This window comes from Phaenicophaeus curvirostris, chromosome 5 (genome assembly GCF_032191515.1).
Source record: "Phaenicophaeus curvirostris isolate KB17595 chromosome 5, BPBGC_Pcur_1.0, whole genome shotgun sequence".
Classification (NCBI taxonomy): Eukaryota; Metazoa; Chordata; class Aves; order Cuculiformes; family Cuculidae; genus Phaenicophaeus; species Phaenicophaeus curvirostris.
Window position 1 is genome coordinate 52510369 of NC_091396.1, and position 11821 is coordinate 52522189.

The 11821-nt window shown below is 46.7% G+C and overlaps 1 protein-coding gene across 1 annotated transcript in view; it reads right to left on the bottom strand.

Moving 5' to 3' along the window:
• The window catches only part of ITPK1 (inositol-tetrakisphosphate 1-kinase), a 155902-nt gene extending 145413 nt beyond the window's left edge, over window positions 1-10489 (bottom strand). Inside the window, exons 1-2 of the mRNA XM_069858745.1 lie at window positions 10430-10489; window positions 9926-10057 (exon numbers count right to left, since the gene is read on the bottom strand). Coding sequence (XP_069714846.1) covers window positions 9926-10020 — 95 coding nt within the window. The 5' untranslated portion in view covers window positions 10021-10057; window positions 10430-10489. The remainder of the gene's footprint in view (window positions 1-9925; window positions 10058-10429) is intronic.
• Window positions 10490-11821: the final 1332 nt, after the last annotated feature.

An 11821-nucleotide genomic window follows, 5' to 3' on the forward strand; every position in this document is an offset into this window, starting at 1 on the left:
TCTTCAATTACAACGGGTTTTCAGTTCCACAAACCCCATCACTCTTGGTTGCAAGTCACAGATTAGCACGCATTAGGTGAAGTTCAAGGATGGCTCCTAAGCTGTACCCAGCTTTTAAGCTTTTAGTTCCTGCTCCTCCCTTTTTTGCAAGCCTTATTTTTAGCAGGAAAGGGTTTTTCTCTTTGGGGAAGAGCTTTTTGACTTCTGAAATTCTTACGACATCCTGACTGAAATGATTTTTATTTTTTTCTCCAGTTGCTCAAGAGCCAGGGTGTTTCAGTAAAATGAATATACATATACTTAAACAAGTAAAAACACAGCAGGATGAGGATTATATTTGTCCACGTTTCACTCAGAGCAAAACTAGAAAATAGCCAACATGCACCAATAGTCTCCTTACATTCCCATGATGTCAGGAACGAGAGAGAGTTCAAAAATGCATTAAAAGGTTTATGTGAACCAGATCCATCTGTGGCTATTTAACACGACACCGTGGACACAACTGCTGTCACCGGAGTCTGTAAACTAGTGACTGACAGAAGGTAAGAGCGTCTGCCAAGGGGAAGGTGAGCACATTTGCTCTGTGCCTCGTTCCTCCTCTGAGCATCTGCTACGACCACCTCCTGGCTGGCCGGACTCAGGTCTATTTGGCTGCCCTCATACTCCTCAGCTGGCCTGCCAGCCAGAATGCCTCCAAGCAGTTAGGGCATCCGCTACAAAGCAAAATATACCAATCATCTTGGTGAGAGTAACCTCACCATTTCCCCATGCTGCCCTCTCAACCTTCAAATGGCAGAGGGGAGAGCCTGCACTGGCTGCACTGGGACAGCAGGCAGAGAGGGACAGATCCTCAGCCTGAAGAACCTCCTGAGGTGAGACAAGTTTTTGAAATACAAAGGAACAGCATGTTCCTGAACAAAGTAGCATCTACATGCAGCTGTATGACATGCAGATAGAGCTACAGAGCAACAGTTATTGGTATTTGCATGCATCTCTATGGTTTGTTTTTTAACTACAAGGAAACAAACAAGATTCTTATTGAAACACGTGTTTAAGAAATAATATACCCAAGAGGTTTAAGCGGTCACTGCTGGACTCATTAAAACACAGCATACTGCTGGAAGAGGCAGTGTTCTGTAGCCCACCTATACAAACAATGACACTTCCCATCCTTGTAGGGAAATCAGGCTGACGAGATATGGAATAAGCCAAGTCATTACACCAGTTCTTTTAACCAGAAACGTAATTTCAGAGTGGCAAGGAGAAAGGACTGCAGATGGGACAGGCGTGGCATGTCACAAGTGGACCTGCATGATATCATTTCCTTCCAGTGCCATTAATCATCCCAGACATCACTTTTTCTATCAGCTATTAACCAGTTGCCCCGACATGCAGATAACTTTTATCAAGGTTTGGCAGTAAGAGGCATTACTAAGCGCTACAACATGCAGTGCCAAAGGCCTTCCTTCCAAAGGATCCTCTGAACTATTTCCTTCTGCTGTAAGAAAATACCTTACATTAGGACACATACTTACCCCACCTAACACTGGGATGAAATCACACAAAGTAGCAAAAGGAACCAGTACTCTAAAATACACCATTTCAGAAAATGACAACGATGCTGCTTTTGGCCAAAACATCCAACTCAAACCAGGTCTCTTAAAGCACCAATTTTTAGTTAACACTCTTCAATGAGGAGACATACCAACAACATGCATGCACATTTGTGGTGTGATCTGATGGAAGAAACATGGGCCCTCAGAACAACGGCCAGGAGCAACCCAGCCTCACAGCTCAAGATTTAATATTCTGTGCTTTGCTACAGACATGTCTCATTCAAGTGTTCTTCCTCCTTTGCCAGTGGCACATGGAGAACTCAGTTTCATAAGGCAATGCATTGGGACTCAGACCAAACAGCAGAACTGGAGCATTAGAGAGGGAAGGACTGAGCATGGTTAGTTAACAAGGAGGAAGAAAAGCCTGAGAGGAGTGTGATGAAGAGAGAAAATGAGCCTGTTTTTCTGAGGAAGGACTGATTTCAAATTCTTCCAAGTGAGCATGACTCGGCAGTACATGACAAGACAAAATGAGACGCATTATAAATCGTCACTAACTGGCATCCAAGGGGAGAAGATTAAACAGCTCAACATGAACTGAACTTGCTTCCAAGTTCTGGGCCTCGTTCTGCCAATTAATTTCCTAAAAGTGCCGTTAGATCTAGAAACATGACTTTCTCAGCTTTACAGATCAGACTGCTGGGAGGCCTCACAGTGACCTCAATGAGTGCAGACCTTCTGCCTGCACAGGTAGCAGCCCGGCTGTGCGAAAGAGCAGACTCCTGCTTTGCTTCCCAATTCACAGGAATTATTTGACAGAATTTATATGAGTGGTAATCACACTCTGGCAAAAATGGCCCAAGCACTGCAGCGGGCAGCAAAGAGAATGACAACTAAGGATATTTTACTTGATACTAAAGAACATCGCCCTCCCCTTGATGAAACTCAGTTATTTTGAAAGCCATTATTAAATCAGATGGTTGTCATCCAAATAGGATTTCTCTCTGCAGCAAAGAGAGAGAATATTAACTAGTACTTGTGCAGTATTTGGACAGTGTGGAAGTATCAGCAGCTTCCTCCTTGTTCATATAGAGTCTAACTCCCTCTGAGAAGAGGTAAATTCCATCAGTACAAAACAAATCATTGTTTCAACGACTGAACAATGAACTCAAAAATGAGAAAAAGGTAACCACACAGAAAAGGGTTTGTTCCACAGCACTACGGCACAGATGTGCCCAGCACAGGTGCTTGTTTTATCTATTATCCCGCTTATTTTAGTGTTTCACATGCTCTGCTTCCTTGCTTCCTTGGAACACGTTCAAGAATGTCACCTCACCAAAAAGCATTAAGTGTTGAGATGAACAGCCAATTATCTGGCCAATATCACAAGATACACGGTCAGTCAGTGCTCCCCAAGTGCAGTACATTAAAGGCAGAGCAAGTGCTTTCCATCATCATCCCTTCCAGGTTATGCCTATATATTTAAAAAAGCCACATACATTGGGACTGCGTGCCTAGGCTTCCCAAGTCAGGACTCCTGAGTTAGTAAATGGACTTCCAGCTACATAACGTAGAACCCCTTCTCAGGCACCTTCTGCACTACTGCAGGCTGGACCAAACCAGGGATAGTGGACAGATCAACTTCTCTGCCTTGAAACAGGATCACAGGCCCATGTCACTCCCAGCATAATAATCCAAAGTCCAAACTGGTGCTAGAAGTCTCAAGGAACCAATTCCCCTGCCTATACAGTCAATCACAGAATATTTTCCACTTAGCTATCATCCCTCCTCTTTGGCACAACTGAAGCCCACTACTTTTTGTTCTACCTCACAGCAGAATTGGGGAAAACATTGGGGTTTGGGGTTTTTTTTCCCTGTTGTGTTTTTTTTTCCCCACAATAGTTTCTTACAGTGTCCAAAGACCCATATCCAGCCTCCTGTTATTAATGCTAAATAATGTAGTAAAATACACTGTATTTTCAAGACCTCTGAAACTTCTCACTGCTCTCTTTTAGGCGTTTTCCAGATAATGTGCCTTTTCCTTGAAATGATGCACCCTGAACCAAAGGCATTAGGTGAGGCCACTGCAGCAGCTGCCTTATCAATGCCGTGCAGAATGGAGACACTCCTTCATGCGCCTCGCAAGCCGTGTTCTACCCCAAGATGACATTCACTTTTTTTTTTTTTGGCAATGCTGTCAATTTGTATTCAGCCTGTGACCTGTAAAAGAATGCAGATCTATCTCTGAAGAGCTGCCACCTAACCAAGCTTATTATTGTTCCTTGCTGCCTATCAGTTCAAACAGGTTGTGGTAAAGGGATGTACCATAAGGAGGGCACAAACTTCCTGAACCTAAGGTAAATGATTGCTAGATCACAAAACAGAATTACTATGAAAGGGTGATTGTTACAGTCACTTCTGTTGCTGAGCGCCTGAGCTACATGTTCCCATGAAGTGATTCTGCAAGCATAACGCATAAAGGTTTTTGTGAAAAGAATGCTTATTAGCAAGAGCTCTCTCAGAAATTAAGAAAGTGGACACATATCCAGTTCTTCTGGGATGTAATGTCTTCTCTACAAACTACTGGAAGAAGAAGCAGGAACTCAGAAATATGGTCAGCTTTCCCTCCAAGAAAATACACAGGTGTTTTTGCTACTACCTTCAATGCTCGTTCATGGTTTAGTATAATTTCAACCATTAGGCTAGTTGTAAGCCCTTGTTAGAGCTGATGTCAAAGAAACTGACCCACCCATCCAAGCCCACAGATACTTCTTGGGATATACTATTTCGGACTAACACAAGCAACAATGAGAGCTATTGATCAACACACATACGTTTTATTTTTATGGCTTTTAAGGCTGTAAAAGCTAACTGGCACAAGCCAGACTTAACAAATCAGTATTTAGGGGTCTGGGAGAGGAATTGGGGTTAAAGAAAATCCCCCAAGTTCTTCCTGGAAAAAATATGCAATATACCTCATAGCCTGCTATATAAAGAAACAGATTAATTTAATACCCTCAAACCAGCATTATTCTTAAATCTATCAGGTTCTTGTGCACAGGCCATGGCATATAAGAGACCACAAATAATGTCTGGAAGACAAAAAGAGAGCCGTACAGATCTATAGAACTGACAACAGTGTTTATGATTTTATGCTAGATTGACTAAACAGAGTAGCTTCTCATATGTGCTAAAAGCAGGCTCCGCTATCACAGAAATTAAACTGGCAGAAGTCGAAGAATCAATTTAGCTTAAAGGAAAAAACTAAGATATTCGAGTCACACAAATTTAAATTAGGCATACTAATACTTTGGAAGAAAAAAATCATTGGTTGCTATATTGAGCAGATCAATCTGGTATCAGCATCAAAATAGCTTCATCATTAGTTTAAAAAAAAAAACAACAAAAAACACCACAGTGACCTGTCATACCCAAATGGTCTTCAGCACAGGTTGACATACACTCTTAACAGAACTACATGACCAAGGAAAAGTACATCCCCTCGCATAAAGCCAAGCCCGAGACCTGCCAAACTGATGCAGACAGCAATTCAAGAACATGGTCTCAAGTTTCAGAAGAGCCTTCAGCAGCAGGCAGCACCTGGGAATCCAAACCAGACCAAGAAGCCTCAGCTTCCTGTGTGTCAATGAATGCGACCAGTGTGTCACAAATTCCCAAGGAGGGAAGAAGACAACTCAGTTTGCTCACTAGAAGTAAAGACAACTGGGTTTTGCTAAAAGGCACTCTCAATTACCTCACTTCCATTTTCTTTTGTGGGTAGAATTTGATTTTCTCAGAATTTATACTATTTCCTGAGAAATTCTCCTCACAGATGTTCATCCTCCTTTTATGAAAAAAACACAGCACAATAAAATCCACCCATAAATGATCTGGACATTAGGGTACACAGGGACAGTTCTTCCATCTTTTGAATTGCAGAATTTATCATGACACATTACATCTTCAGGCAACTCCTTTGCTATTTATTTCCTACATGCTATAAAGAGGAAATTCTGACTCACTATGTATGTAGCTACACAGAAAAGCTACCGCATTACCATGCAAACTTACAAGTTGCACATATGAATACTTTTGCCCAAAATAACTGAGAAGTAGGTTATCATTCAGAATGGGGCAACTTTAAATCACCTCCGCTTGGAGGAAGAATATTTCACTTCACCCTATTCACGTCTCCATAACCTTACTGACTCGCATCTCCGTGGCCCCCAGAAGAGGCTATATTAACAGATGACATTCAGAACAACTACCAAGGAAATTGAGGCTTCCATAGAGCAAACATCCATTCGTAAATGGCTGCATGCCATTAACCTGAACCGGTGCCAAACACACAACTCATTTTCTGAACAGATAAATGCATTTTTCTGTACTACCACCACCACTCTTCATATGGCATGAACAGGAGTCTTTTTATTCACAGCATCCCAAGAGACCTGGCAGTACATCTATGCACATTTTATAAAATGATAATATGGGTATCCAAGAGTCTTTACCACCATCTGCAACTCACAACACAGCTCTGTCATTTCTGCAATGGAATAGGGCATCTCCATTTCCCTAACCTTGTATTAGTGCTTGTGCACCTGCACAGTGAGGACCATTCAAAGGTCAACGTGATGAGCAGGGAACTGATTGGATTGAGAGTCTTTGCCAACTGCACAACCACTAAACCCTGCCTAGACAGAGGAAGAGACCAAGCAGCTAGAGGAAGGAGGAACTGTTCCTTTCAGCAGTGGCAGGAACATACATGACAACGTCAGAACTACACGGTTACACCACAGGCTCCTAAATTCTCAGTTAGGAGTCTCTAGACACCTTGTCTTACTTTTTAGCAGGCTATAGATACTCTGTATTTTGCCAACAGCCAGCTACTTAAAGCTCTGAGTCTGTGCCATCACCTTGGTGGAGCAGAACATAAAGGCTCACGGGAAAGTTGACTTAAGATGCACAACCCAGACACTTTCACACTGCAGTCCCGTAAGGGGCCCTATTCAGGGAACTGCAGCCGCAGCATATATGCTAGCATGCAGATAACACCAAGTTCAACACAAAGCATAGTGACCTCACAGCTTTAGTCAAAAGCACAGGACAACCTGGCAGCGGTGGCTTCTTAAATTGCCTCCTGACTAGGACAAAAAGCCTGTACTGCATGGCCCATTCTACACAGAAGAGCCAATCCCACATCACAAGTCAAACAGGACTCTCTTCTCCCCACTGAAACTGTACCAACACACTAAAAGGAACGTAGAAGTCTTACTCCACCAATAGCTGATGTAAAAAACCGAGAAACACTACGTGAAGCGGAGACCAGAACTGAGTGCCTAAAGGAATGCCCCTGCTGTGGTGCTACAGACAGAGGATGGCTATCCTGGCACTGGGGAAGGAGCTCACATTCCTCTCTATACGCAGCGGTAGGTTCAGCCAGAGGATCAGAGTGAGCCTGGCCCGTTTTCAAGTTCAGTTTCCCTTGGAAGACACTAACTGCAGGCTTGAAACTGGGCTTCCCACTTGCCAGGCAGGTGCTTTACCCTCCGTGTCGACAGCACTCGAGCTGCTATGCGTGGACCACTGATCTCTGCAAGAGGCCCGTGAAACCACACTGCCTTTTTGGTCACCACGTCCCTCAGAAGCCTGAAAGGGATGGAAGCACTGAGGGCTGCAGTGGGCTGTAACCAAACAATCTGAGAACCGCTGGTCTGGGTTATTGGTATCACCACAGACACTGCTTTTGCCTCTTTGAGCTACACCTGGAAGGCACAGCCAGGGGAGGCTCTCATGCTCCACTAAGGACACAGCTCAGGCAGCACCTAGCATGCCACAGCAAGGAACAAAATTGCAGGCAAGCTCAAAGGCCTTTGGCACAAGGAAGATTAGCCTGTGGATACAAAGCTTAGGCAAAAGCCCCAAGATGCTGGGTTCAGGCAGGAGAGCTTGCCGTGCCAGCCACACGTGTCACCAGGACTTTACATAACCAAGTGAAAATTTTAAGAAAAGAAGGCAGGTGCCTGCAAGTTCTCCAGTAACAAAACTGGAAGAATTCAGATGCCAAAATTTAACAGGGAGACCTACTGAAACCCAGCAGCCAAAGCAATACTGTAAGGATAGATACAAACAAGAGGAGCTATTAAGGGCCCAGCCTTTGTGTAGCAGAGAACTGAAGGCAGCCCTGCCTGTGCCCCAGAGCAGAACCTTGATCGCAGGTCCACTCACACTCCTCCTGTCTCATGTCAGCTAGGACGATATAACAACATTTCAGCTTAGGAGTGCTACTGGAGACAAAACCAAGAACCACCTTAAGAGAGCAGTTCAGCACTTTGACTATCCCTCAAGTGGATGGTTCAGACAGATTTTCAAATGCCTGCCCATGACGCTTTCGTAAGGACACCAGTGTCCTGCACTGGAGGTGGCTGCGCTCACAGACTGCAAAGAATCGAAGATTTTTCTCATCCTGACAATACTCCCACTTCAGGAATTCATTAGGAGTCTTCTCTTACTTCCCTGGATTATAACTGCTTCATTGCAAATCTATACAAACAAAACTGAACTTTGCAGTCATCCAGAAAGTATATCCCTAAGCAACAGGCAAATAAATTCCAAGTAGCAGTCACCATGAAGCAGATAGAGTAGACAGACAGACACACAGTCCACTCTAATGCGTGAATCACTCTACAGGAATGAGCACACTTGCCTTACTCCCTACCATAACAATATTTCTGGTAAGATGTACGTTGAGCTTGGCTCCACTTTTTCTACAGTATCAAAAGCTTACAAACACACAAGTAATCGAGTAGATATCATGCACAAAACCTTGAAATCTTTGCCTAAACGAATGCAGCCTCCCCCTGGTGTCAACAGAAGTTACCAGGAAGGAAAACAGAGCATCCAAGACATTAGCGCACCGTGTTCCAGTGACTGCACCGATCTTTAAACCAAGCACTCAACTCCAATGCTACAGAAAGGCTAATATTAGGCACTTTTAACCATATCAAAGCATGACTGAGGTATAGCCAGCGTCTATAAATGCTATTCAGAGTGAGCTCAGCCTGTACAGAAAGACATAGCCTAATTTTCATTAAGAAATTAGTAACATGTAGCAAGAGAGACACTTTGGGGTCCATTTCCACAGCACTGCAAGGACCCACAACTATTAATAAATTTGTGCAGCAAACTGTAGATCCATGTTATGTAACACAAGCGTAAGGCATTTCTGAAGCAGAGAAAATGAAGCAAAGAGCCCAGTCAAAAAGAGAAAAAAGGACAGCAGAGGGCAGGGAGATTCCCAAACATGAAAATGCACAGCGCATAATACCAAGAATGAATGACAAATAAGTAACTACTTTGTATGCATTTTCTGGGCACAAAACCCATGCTGTACCCAACCTCAAGGCCCTAAAAATGACATATTTCTTATGCTCAACAAAGCATCACAAAAACTGAGAATCTTCTAGGCAATGTCAAAGCTTAACATTATTCACCCAGAAGTACTTTGTTTGGAGAATTAAAAAACATATTAAACCAGAACCTGTGGCCTTTTCTATACTTTAAAAAACTCTGGCACGTTTTGCAGGAGTTTGGCAGAGAGGATACAGAATGCCAAGAACATGAGCTGATGTAAAAGCTTCTGTCACTTTCTTGAAATAGTTTTCCATTTCTTCTGCCTCCTTTATCTTTACAGAAAGGAGCAAGTGCTACCAGTTGAAATTTCACAGGGAGCGGTGGGGTTTGCATTAAATGCTTTAACAAAGTTGAGTTGAACTCTTGTAAAATATATTCTGCGAAGCCTGAACAGACCTCGCGGAAACTAGAACGTGGGTCACTTCGAATATTTTCAATTATAAAAATTAGTTTCATTAATTTACTCGGGTTTTTTTATAACAATTTACTTGCTGTAAACTTACTATTAGCATGAAATAAACACGAAAAAGCTGTTATCCTATGTCAGAAGCTGCGATGCATGCGCCGCAAGACCTTGGACCCAAATGGAGTTTATATTTCAAATTAAATAATAAAGTTGAGTAATATATTACGCTCTAAGCTACTCAGATAAAGTCTAATTACAGCTTATCGGAACAACCTTTACCTCTAGGCGCGTAGAAACCTGTGCGGGGAGCTCCGCTGCCTCCACACACCCCGCTCGGGGCTGGGGCGAACGCTCGGGGGGGTCTGAGCCCCTATTTTTACGTGGTTTTGCAGCACAGGGCTGGGAGCGCCTTCCCTTCGTTTGATTCTTGCGGATAGCAGCCCTGCGGCGGCTCCGAGCCCCCCGCGGCCCGCAGGATCCCCGGGAACCCGCCGTGGGGGGGCAGAGCCCGGCCCCAGCCCCGACCCCGCGCCCCCCGCCGCCTCCTTACCGGCACAGCTCGGCGAAGGCCTGGAAATTCAGCTTCTTGATCTTCTTCTCGCTCAGCCAGTATCCCACCCGCTTCCCCTTGAGGAAGGTCTGCATGGTGCTGCCGGCGCGGGGGGCGCCTGCCAGCCGGCGGCTTCGGGAGGAGCGGAGAGAGGCGGCTCAGACGGGGCCCCGCGCCGGGACCGCACCGACTCGGCACCGCCCGGGGAACCCGCCGCGGCCCCGCACCGACCCCGAACCGAACCCTCCCACACCGAGACCGCACCGAGCCGGCACCGAACCCCGCACCGAGCCCGCCCGCAGCGAACCTGGCACCGACCCCGCACCGAGACTGCCCGCACCGAGCCCGCATCGAGCCGGCACCGACCAGGCACCGAGCCCGCCCGCATCCAGCCCGCATCCAGCCCGCATCAACCCGGCACCGAGCCCCGCACCGAGACCGCCTGCATCCCCTGCATCCCCCGCACCAGCCCCGCACCGAGCCCCTCATCAGCCCCGCACCGACCCTGCCTGCACAACGCCGCCGCTCAGCCCCCCATCCGCCCGCTCTCGCCGCCGCCCCCACTTCCTCCTCCTCCCCCGGCGCGGCCCCGCCCCTCGCGGAGCGCGGCCCAGGGGCGGGAGGCAGAGGGCGCGTCCGCACCGCCCCGCGCCGCCAGCAGGGGGCGCCCGCCGGAACGGCCCCGCGTAGCCCAGGCCGGCACAGCCCAGTCCCGCACAGCCCAGTCCCGCACAGCCCAGTCCCACACAGCACAGCACAGTCCCGCACAGCACAGCACAGCCCAGCCCAGCACAGCCCCGCACAGCCCAGCACAGCCCCGCATAACACAGCCCCGCACAGCCCAGCCCCGCACAGCCCAGCTCCGCACAGCCCAGTCCCGCACAGCACAGCCCCGCACAGCACAGCCCCGCACAGCCCAGCCCCTTTCAGGGTTCGCACACACCTGCACAGCCCTGCACAGCACAGCCCAGATGTTAAAATTCAGGGAATATTGTGTCGGGTTTACATTTAAAGGGTTCCGGGGTGGCAAGACCCGGGCTTCCCACCCAGCCAGGAGGGGAACCCCCAAGGCACAGATCCCGGTGCGATCCGATCCGGGATGAGTGCGGTGGGTGAGCTGTGCCACTCCGGTTCCCAAAGGAAGAACGGTTTATACAGCTGCTTGTATTTCCTATTAGAGCTACCAACAGTGGATAGAGAGGTGTGCATCTTTCACAAAACAAAGATTCCGGTCGATACGAGTTTTCATTGCTAAACCCTGTGTCTTCCTTCTTCCAGCATTTGGCGAGCTCTGTATAGATCAAACAGGACTTTCACTAGCAGCTATTTCTTATTTAACTGGTGTTCACAGGAGGCAGGAGAAGGCCGTCCATCCCCAGCAAGAGCTGGCATTCTCTTCCTTGGGTCCCTACGAACCCGGGCGGCTCTTTAGTGCTTTCTTTCAGAGGAAGAATATTTCAGCCTGAATTACTGTGGTATCTTACAGCACAAGCATAATCTCCCCATCTTTCTTTCTCCTCTTCATCCGAAACGAGTGTCATCCAGCCTGAGTGTTTGTCTCTCTGCACATGGACAGCGCAGCTTTTACAGTAGTTATGTCTTTGACAGAGGGGTTGGCGGTGCTTGCAGTCCTGCTCGGCGAGTTCTGCTGACTCACAGTGGCCCAGCAAACGCGGTTTAATAACTTCAGCAGAGTATCCGAAAAGTGGCAGAAGCATCGATTCGAAGGAACAAAAGGGGAAATCCAGGAAAGCCCTGCAAAATACAAAAGGGGTCATTGACCCAAGGAGTTGGCAGTTTATTATTTATGTGAACAGTGAACCCACGAGGGTATTAGAAAGCAGGTGGGGAGGGGAATCGCCTGCAAACAGCTCATACCAATGCTCTTTGACAATG